This window comes from Nycticebus coucang, chromosome 12 (genome assembly GCF_027406575.1).
Source record: "Nycticebus coucang isolate mNycCou1 chromosome 12, mNycCou1.pri, whole genome shotgun sequence".
Taxonomy (NCBI): Eukaryota; Metazoa; Chordata; class Mammalia; order Primates; family Lorisidae; genus Nycticebus; species Nycticebus coucang.
Window position 1 is genome coordinate 10,415,980 of NC_069791.1, and position 10,305 is coordinate 10,426,284.

At 37.3% G+C, this 10,305-nt stretch overlaps 1 protein-coding gene across 1 annotated transcript; it reads right to left on the reverse strand.

The window, feature by feature from the left end:
- Positions 1 to 2,260: 2,260 nt before the first annotated feature.
- LOC128561103 (olfactory receptor 6C4-like) lies at positions 2,261 to 3,190 on the reverse strand. The gene has a single exon (XM_053554868.1). The coding sequence runs from the start codon at positions 3,188 to 3,190 to the stop codon at positions 2,261 to 2,263; it is 930 nt and encodes a 309-aa protein (XP_053410843.1).
- Between the last annotated feature and the right edge of the window lie 7,115 nt (positions 3,191 to 10,305).

Sequence of the window (10,305 nt, forward strand, 5' to 3'; positions counted from 1 at the left end):
AAAAAAAAAAACCCACAACCAAAAACAAAACAGTATGTATATGTTGCTGAATATTGTCTGGGCAACACATGGTCTTCTCGGGTATGAGATGTTAATCACAGTTCTGATACGACTGGAGGCTGCTGATGTCTCGAACCCCAGCAGGTAGACACCCTAAATCTCTCTTCAGCCCACTTAAAAGGCACTTTGAACTTGTAAACTTGCTGAGCATAAGCTTTCCCAGGAAAGTGCTTATCTCTGGAAGCACTGCTGAAGTGGCTATCCACTTACCCAGTGTGCCAAAACCCGTCTCACTCTGCCCCTGAGGGTTAGCTCTGCAAGGCGGCTAAGACCCTGCCCTCAGGCTACTCAGTCGCTAGTTACTGGATCCCACCCAATTCTAGCTCTGTGACCCTAAGGGCGGAGCTTACCGGGGCAGATCGCTCACAATGGCTCCCTGTGGCCCACAGCCAAACACTATTAGCTCCGTCTGGCTCAGCGGCTCAGACTGGGGCCCTAGACAACGCCAAAGTTCTCCGCACTCCCGCTCAGGCTCTCCCTAAGGCAGTTCAACTGAGTGCTAAGTCCAAAGACACCAAAACAGTTCACAGGTAAGGCCTTTCCGGTTTGTAGTCTTGCTGCTACTGAACTTACAGTTGTGGGCGGGTTTAGACCGATTGAACACACGTGACCACGTTCCGTTTTTCCACTGTTTTAGTCCTCCTCTTGGGGTCCAGAAGTCTCTCACTGACTCCCTGTATCCTCACAGGGGTGATGATAGGCAGATCCCACCAGCCAGAGATGCCTGGAGTCCTATGTCCCCAGACTCACGATGCCCAGATGCAAGGAAGCTGTTACTCGGCTGCCATCTTGCTCTCCTCCCTATCCCTGTTTACTTTTAAAAGTCATTCTTTTTTTTTTTTGTTCGTAGAGACGGAGTCTTACTTTATCGCCCTTGGTAGAGTGCCGTGGCTTCACACAGCTCACAGCAACCTCCAACTCCTGGGCTTAGGCGTTTCTCTTGCCTCAGCCTCCCGAGTAGCTGGGACTACATGTGCCCACCACAACACTTGGCTAATTTTTTTGTTGCAGTTTGGCTGGGGCTGGGTTTGAACCTGCCACCCTCGGTATATGGGGTTGGCACCCTACTCACTGAGCCACAGGCGCCGCCCTAAGTGTCATTCTTGTAGGAATTATGGTACCTACATTTTACTTTTCACAGTCCAATTAGAACCAATATTTTACCACTTGGAATGGAATTCTTAGGCACCCTTTTCTCTTTCAGCCTTCATTTATATATATCACCCATAAAGTTCAGGTACACTCTTAGAATCCTACACATTTTGGTCCTTGCCAACATGTTCTGAAACTCCTAATCTCTTGAATCTTTCCTTAAAAGGATATTGGATATTTACGCTGTTAGGAATAGCTTTAGCAATAGTTTTCATTCCCATTTGATGATTGGAAGGAGAGACAGAATCAGAAATGTCTACATTATAAATGAAAATCCTTTTTGTATTATATATCTAAAGAAAAGACAGTTTTAGAGTCATTAGAATGAAAAGGATGAGAAAGAAAATAGTCTGAAGCCCAACAAAATGCAATTACTGACCTCTTCTGGGAAGAGGCTAGTATTTCTGATAAAATGTGTGGACAACTTAAACACACTGAAAAAAATTAAGAACCCTATTTGTAAAGCTAAATATTTCCAGTATTCCCAGGACTACCTCATCTGACAATCTGGTAATTTTAGTGAGATTTTTCTTCCTTGTACTCAGATCAACATGTTATCTAACTACATATTCTTTTTTTTCCTGGAAAGATCTGTCTACTAGGGGTTACATCTGTTTTTTTTTTTTTGCATATTAGAACTTAAAAATGAGAACTTAAAATATCTATATTAATTTATTTAAAATAACTGTAATACGCATTTATTTTAAGCATAAAATGCATATTTTTTATTTAAAATAACTATATTTTAAAAAGTTGTCAGAAGAGTAGCATTGTTTAATATTTTTTGCAAAGTTTTAAAGAGTCTGGCTCTTTGAGTCATGGCTCAAATATCTATATGCTAGAAAGAAATACTTGAACTTGTTTTTTGAGAAGATTTTTTTCTTCTTCAACAAGTTTGAAACATTAACTTTGACACCTCTTAAATATAAATTCGTATGAGATGTTGCTTTAACAAGGAAAGGGTTTGAGAAGCGCTCTCTGAGTTTTCATGGAAGGAACTTTATGAATATTTTCCAGAATTTCCTTGAGTTTGAGATTATTATGTTCGCTAAAGACTTAAAATCTTCCTGGCCACATCCTTGAAGGCTTGTTTTACTTGTTTATTCCTTAGAGTGTAAATGAACGGGTTCAGTAAAGGGGCAACTGAGGTATTGAGCACAGCGACTCCCTTGTTGAAGGCAACTCCTTCTTTGGCTGAAGGTTTTATGTACATGAAGATGCAGCTTCCATAAGAGAGAGAGATGACAATCATGTGAGAAGAACAGGTGGAAAAGGCCTTGTTCCTCTGCTGAGCAGAAGGGATGTTCAGAATGGTCCTGATGATGTTTGTGTAGGAGAGAATCACCAGCACCAGCGTGACCACCAAGGTCACAACTGCTAAGATGAAGTCAACCAGTTCCAGCACACTTGTGTCAGAGCAGGATATTTCTATAAGGGGTCCATAGTCACAATAATAATGATTCAGGACATTGGAGGCACAGAAATCCAGCTGACTGGTCAGGATGATAGGGGGTAAGATAATTAGGAATCCACCCAGCCAGGAGCAGAGAACCAGCTGGACACAGACCCTGTTGCTCATGATAGTGGTGTAATGCAGGGGTTTGCAGATGGCCACATAGCGGTCGTAGGACATGGCAGCCAGGAGATAAAACTCTGTGGCCCCGAAAAATATGGCAAAGAAATACTGAGTGAAGCATCCAGCAAAGGTGATAGTTTTATTCCCGGTAGAGATGCTGAGCAGCAGCCTCGGAGTGAAAGTGGTGGTAAAGGAAATTTCTAAGAAGGAGAAGTTCCGGAGGAAGAAGTACATGGGGGTGTGGAGGTGAGAGTCCAGTAGTGTGAGGGTGATGATCGTCAGATTACCAATGATACTGAATATGTAGGTGAGGAAGAGAAGTATAAAAATTACAACTTGAATCTCTGGGATGTTTGTTAGTCCCAGCAGAATGAACTCTGTCAGGAAGGTTTGGTTGCTCATTTTTAACTTTTGCAGCCTATGGAGGTACAAAGGGAAAACGTCAGTAATGAGGACACACAAACTCAGGAACATTTAGGAGAGGCTCAGTTTTCCTCATTGAATTGGTTCAAGTGTCTTTTTTTATGTCAATCTTAAGGAAGGTTTTTCTCTTGGATCGGGACTGACTCTTCACAAGAACCATTTTCTCAAATTCTCATGTAGGAGAATTTCTCTATGACTCCTTTTCAGAATTCTCAAGTATTTTCCTAGATTACCTCTAAACGGAATGCTCATGTTATCATGCTCTCCATTTTCTCCTTTTATTTTCAGTGTGAACATGCGTAAATTTGAAAAATTTAATTATTATGAGTACATAATATTTGTATATTTTTATTTTTAAAAAAATTTTAAAATTAAATTGAGAGTACAATTTTTAGGTGACATTGTTCTCACTTCCAGGGTAAGGTTCCATTTGTAGAGGAGCTGCTCACCTGGGGGGCATGTTATACACCCTCACAGTGTGCACATTAGGTGAGATCTTGCCTCATGCCCTCCCTCCTTCTGCCAAATGTCTTCCCCTCTCCCCCCTCCCACTTCTCTCTACTCCTGAACTTACTTGTATATCTTTTTTTTTTTTTTTTTTTTGAGACAGAGTCTCACTTTGTTGCCCTTGGTAGAGTGCCATGGCATCATAGCTCACAGCAATCTCAAACTCTTGGGCTTAAGTGATTCTCTTGCTTTAGCCTCCCAAATAGCTGGGTGCCCACTACAACACCCAGCTATTTTGAGAGATGAGGTCTTGCTCTGGCTCAGGCTGGTATTCAACCTATGAGCTCAGGCAATCCAACTGCCTGGCCTCCCAACTGCTGGAATTATAGGCGTGAGCTACTGTGCCCGACCATTACTTGTATGGTACATGTAATGTTTTGTTACAGGCATACAATGTAAGTTAATCAAATCAGGGTAATTGGAGTATCCATCACCTTGAGCATTTATCATTTTTTTTGTGTCTGTCACACTTTAGTTATTTTAAAGTAAACCTGAACCTCTTGGTGAATATAGTCACGTTGTAGTGTCTGTATTGACTGTAGTGACTGTGTTGTAGTACCAAATATTGTTAATTTTATCTAACCATCCAACTATATCTTTGCACTCTTTATCTATCCTTATTTTATGTTCACCTCCCTGCTATTCTTCCCAGGCTCTGGTAGCCATCATTCTACTCTCGGCCTCCATGAGATCATTTGTTTTTAATATTTAGTTCCCAAATTCGATTGAGAAATGTGAGATTTGTCTTCTGTTCTGGGTTTATTTCTGTTAACAATGTTCTTCAGTTCCCTCCAAGTTGTTGTAAATGGCAGTGTTTCATTTTTTGTTATGGCTATGTAATATTCCATCAGGTATATGTACCATAATTTCCTTACCCATTCATCTGTTGATGGACACTTAGGTTGATTCCAAATCTCAGCTATTGTGAATAGTGCTGCAGTAAACATAGGGGTACATTTTTTCCTGTCTTGTTTAGCAGCTAATAGGAATGTTCAAGAGTCAGCACAGGGCAAAATCACTTGACTCCATTATTTGATTTTACCTTTTCCTTTGTTTTGTCTGCTGATGAATGTAGTGGGTTGTATGTGTTACCTGGTCTCTGCTGGAATTTCAAGAGCTGAGAGCTAGGCCTCTACCAGTAAAGCTGTATTTTGAAACTTTTCTTGTTTATTGTTGGTGCTTTTCTATCACTAAGTAATAAAAATCCGTATTTGTTCCATTTGTTATTGAGGGTTAGAGGAATATAATAGTTGTATTTTATTTTTTCAGGGTTTTATTATTTCTTGAATTGAAAAATATGATTATATGTATTTATCATGTAGAGTATAATGCTTTGAAGTGTATATAAGTTGTAGGTTGGCTATGTGTGTAAGTTTGGACACAGAAGGGTCCCTTGTGCTTGGTTTTCAAGATACTGTGCTCTCTGCCACTTAAAATTCTCTCCACTGACACTTAGGGAGAAGTGTTGATTTGAACTTGGGCCCCCTATCTTATATTCTGCAAGCCTCCTGGATGGGCACAGTTACTTTCTTTGGAATATAGGTATAGCCTCAGCATAGAGAATCAGGAAATGAGCTGCCAGATTATTGGTCATAATGCTGTCTTTCAGAAAGATCAGTATTTCTCCCCCAAAGCTTTGAATATCAAGAATCCTTAAAGAAAGATGGAGACTTTACCTCTTTCATGTTTACATGGATGGAGCTGGAACATATTCTTCTTAGTAAAGTATCTCAAGAATGGAAGAAGTATCCAATGTACTCAGTCCTACTATGAAACTAATATATATAGCTTGCTATAACCCAATTATAACCTAAGAATATGGAGAAGGGGGAGAGGGAGGGGAGGGGGGGGAGGATGAACGGAGGGAAGGTGTATTCGTGAGACCACACCTACAGTGCATCTTCCAAGGGTACATGTAAAACTTACTAAATGTCGAATGTAAGTGTCTCAACATAATAACTAAGAAAATGCCAGGAAGGCTATGTTAACCAGTGTGATGAAAATATGTCAAATTGTCTATAAAACCAGTGTATGGTGCCCCATGATTGCATTAATGTACACAGCTATGATTTAATAATAATAAAAAAGAATCCTTTGGATTTCTTCATATTGTTATAATCTTCTAAGATTCCCCCAATAAGGAAATCTTATGCCCCACCCCGTACCCTAGGGAGATGTCTGGAGTACCAGGGATCTATCTTTGTTGTTGCCCCCGAGAATATCCTGATCAGTAGGATGTGTGGGATGAGGCCATGTTATCCAGTGACCTGAATATCCATAGGGCTCTGGCATTTACTGGTAATTAATTTTTTGTTTCTTGGCAAATAGCTCTATGTTATCATTCAAAACTTTACATTTATATTTCACAGAAATTCTATAACAGTTCTACATCAATAATTTTACTCTTAGCTTTGGCTGTAGATGTAAAAAGTAAAAAAACAATTTAAATGTTCATTAGTAAGAAAATGACTACAATTTTGGCATATCCAAATTACAAAAATGCAATAGACCAATAAGAATGAATAGGAAAGATTTATGTCAACTCATTTGGAAAGGTACTGCTATGTGAGTAAAGCCAGCTCCTAAATCATAGTGTGCTGTCTGATCCCATTTGGGTTAAAAAGATATCTGTGTCTGTATCTATAGATCTATCTCATATATATGTATATATGACACAAATGGTATAAATGGTATTTTTATTTACATAATCAAGTAGATCTGAAAACATAAATTGTTATTTATGGAGTTATATGAGGAAGAGGGGAACATAAAGGGAATTTTCTCTTTTTACTTTATACCTGTCTATATTGTATATATAGCAAGCATAGCTACTTTTTAGCTAAAAGCATAAAAAATTACATGATTTCCTGATCCACAATCACAAAAAGGTAACATTTATATAATTATAAGCTGAGAATATACTTACATTTGACTTCCAGGGCAAATGCTGTGGTATTTTAACTACAGATGTCCATGGGATGACCCTCAGCTTAGAAGTCAGATATAGACGGAAGGTAGCATGAAATTTAACTTGTTTGCTTTCCCACCACCACTTGTTGATGTAATTATTTACACGGTTCACAAAGTTTTGAAAAATTAGTAGGAAAAATCTTACTCATCTTGATGAATATAGTTTAGCTTTCATTTGCTACTTGTTAGTTCCACTTTGGTCTAAATGTACCCTGCCCACTAGCTGATTCTTTGACATATGACTTGTTTAAGTTATGCGTGCATAGTAGTGGCAATAAAACCCTGGGAAACACTCTCCCTTCAGAGCCTCATTTCCTCTGTTCTGACTCGTTTGAGCCTGGATATGTGCTTCCTTTCTGGTGTTACACCAGACTGAAGTGTATTGTAAATGTTTTATTCTGAGGAGACCTCAGCATACACAGTTGAGGAAAGAAATAAAGATCCCAGGAGACTCACATCTGGAAAATAACTAGTGAACCCTATTCTTTGAACTTTTAATAGGAGATTGGGGAAGAAGTCCCAAGAGATTCTGAAGAAGCTAGCAAGAAAACATCAGTACAGTACAAAAGCCTTATGAAAACTGCATTGATAATGATTACTAATAATCATAGGAAATAGAACAATAACAGACTTTCAAATTTATTTAAATCAACAGATAAAATTGTGTGCATTTGTTGTGTACACCATGATGTTTTGAAGAATATTGTTTTGAAGAATATTGTACGTTGTGGAGTGATCTAGCTAATGAACATATGGATTACCTCACATAGTTACCATTTTTGTGGTGAAAACACTTAACATCTACTATTGACTTTTTCAAGCATAGGATACATTGTCATTAACTATAGTCACCGTGCAGTACAATAGATCTCTTGAACTTTTTTATCTTGTTTAGCTGTAATTTTGAATGCTTTGACCAATATTTCTACAACCCCTCAATCCCTAGCTGCCCCACCCTCTGGTAACTACCATTCTACTCTATTTCTGGGAGATCAACTTTTTTTAGATTTTACTTATAATGAAAATCAGTTGAAATTTTCCTGTTTATACTTGGCTTATTTCACTTAACATAAGGTCCTATGTTGTCCCAAATGATAGGATTTCATTCTTTTTGATGGCTGAATACTATTCCATTGTGTATAAGGTCTGACAATTAACTTGTGAACTCATCTTAGAAAAAGTGCTATATACCTTATTGCTGAATATTACTACAGTCACCTTTGAAGTACTCCCCTTCGGAAGCTATGCACCAACATCACTGCCTAGTCTACCCTTCAAAGCAATTTTGGAACTTTTTTTCTGTTGTTGTATTACTCTTGATGTCCTGAATATCATCAAAATGTCTTCCTTTCAATATTTCCTTTATCTCCAGATAAAGAAAAAAGTCATTAGGGGCCAGATCAGGTGAGTAGGTAGAGTATTCCAATACAGTTATCTATTTACTAGCTAAAAACTCACTCTCTGACAGTGCTGTGTGAGCTGGTGCATTGTTGTGATGAAAGAGCCATGAGTTGTTTGTCAGGTCAACTCGTCAGGTAATTGTCAACTAACGTTTTCCCATAGGCTTTTCAGTACTTCCAAATAGTAAAGTTGGTAACTGTTTGTCCACTTGGTATAAATTCGTAATAAATAATCCTTCTGATATCAAAAAAGATTAGCAACATTCTTGGGACTGTCGATTTGGACTGACAGAAATTTTTGGTTATGGAGAATTGGCTGACTTCCGTTGTGCACCTTGACACTTTGTTTTAGGGTCATATTAGTATACCCATGTTTCATCATCAGTTATAAAACAGCCACTGCTCAAAACATCGTCTTGTCTCTCTAAAAGGTCTTCTCAAACTTTGACTCTACTTTGCCTTTGTTCTTTGTTGAGCTCCTTTAGGACCATTTTTGCACACACCTTTCTCATGCCAAGATTTTCAGTTAAGATTTTCCTGTTTCTCAATGTTTACTTGGTCTGCTATGCTTCAGACTGATAATTTTCACACACAATTCAATGAAGTTTGTAATGTTTTCATTGGTTCTGCTCATTACTGGTGCCCTGACCTCTCTTCATCAGTGATGCTTTCTCTCTCCTCAGAAAAACATTTAACCCATTTGTACACTGTTTTTTGTCTTCATGGAATTATCTCCATAAACTTGTGGTGTATTTTGAAGTGAGATATCATGCTGCTTCTAGCTTGGTTCTTTTTGTTAGAAATTGCTTTAACTCTTTATGTTTTTTTGTTTTTGGTGCTCCCATATACATTTTAGGATTATTTTTTGTATTTCTATGAAAAATGCCATTGATATTTTGATAGGGAATGCATTGAATCTGAAGATTGCCTTGGGTAGTATTAACATTTTAATATATTAATTCTTCTATGAACATAAATATTTTTCCATTTAATCATGTCTTCTTTAATTTTTCATCAATGCTTTATAATTTTAAGTGCTTTCACCTCTATGGTTAAGTTTATTCCTAAATATTTAATGCTTTCACCTCTATGGTTAAGTTTATTCCTAAATATTTTATTTATTGTAGCTATAATAAATGTGATTGATTTCTTGATATCTTTTCATATAGTCTGATATTAGTATATAGAAATGCTACTGAGTTTTGTATGTTGTATCCTGCAACTTTACTGAATTTGTTTTTGGTGGAGTCTTTGGGGTTTTCTATTTATCATGTCATATGCAAACAGGGACAATTTAACTTTTGCCTTTTCAGTTTGGATGCTTTTCCTTTCTTTCTCTTGCCTGCTTGCTCCAGCTAGGACTTTCAGCATTATGTTGAATAGAAATAGTGAGAGTGGGCATCCTTGTTTTGTTCCCAATCTTAGAAGAACAGCTTTCAGTTTTTCCCCACTGAGTTTGACATTAGCTGTGGGCTTACCATATATATTGCTTTTATTGTATTGAGATACTTTCCTTCTATATATAATTTGTTGTTTTTATGATGAAAGAATGTCGAATTTTGTCAAATGCTTTTTCTGCATCTATTAAAATGATTATACAATTTTTGTCCTTTATTCTGTTAATGTGATTCATGCTAATTGATTTGCACATATTGAACTATCCTTGCATTTCTGCTAAGAATCTCACTTGATCTTGATGAATGATCTTTTTAATGTGCTATTGAATTTTGTTTGCTAATAATTTGTTGAGTACTTTTGCATCTATGTTCATCAGGAATATTATCCTGTAGTCTTCCTTTTATGTTTTTGTTCTTGTCTGTTTTGGCATCAGGGGAATACTGACCTTCTAAAATGAGTTTGGAAATATTCCTTCCTCTTAAATTTTTTGAAAGGGTTTGAGTAGAATTGGTATTAGTTTTTTAATTGTTTGATAGAATTCATCAGTAAAGCCATCATGTCTTGGGCTTTTCTTTGATGAAGACTTTTTATTGCCTATTCAGTCTATCTTGGAAAATGCTCCATGTTTAGTTGAGAAGAATATGTACTCTGTAGCTGTTGGATAGAATGTTCTATATGTGCCTATGGGTTTGTTCTAGCAAGTAGGTTTAAATCTGAGGTTGTCTTTTTGATTTATTGCTGAAAATGTGATGTTGAATTCCCTTACAGTTATTGTATTTCATTCTATCTCTCTCTTTAGATCTATTACTATTTGCTTTA

Bases quoted from the DNA above. Each gene is read 5' to 3' on its own strand.
- LOC128561103 (XM_053554868.1), bottom strand. From the start codon at position 3,190: ATGAGCAACCAAACCTTCCTGACAGAGTTCATTCTGCTGGGACTAACA.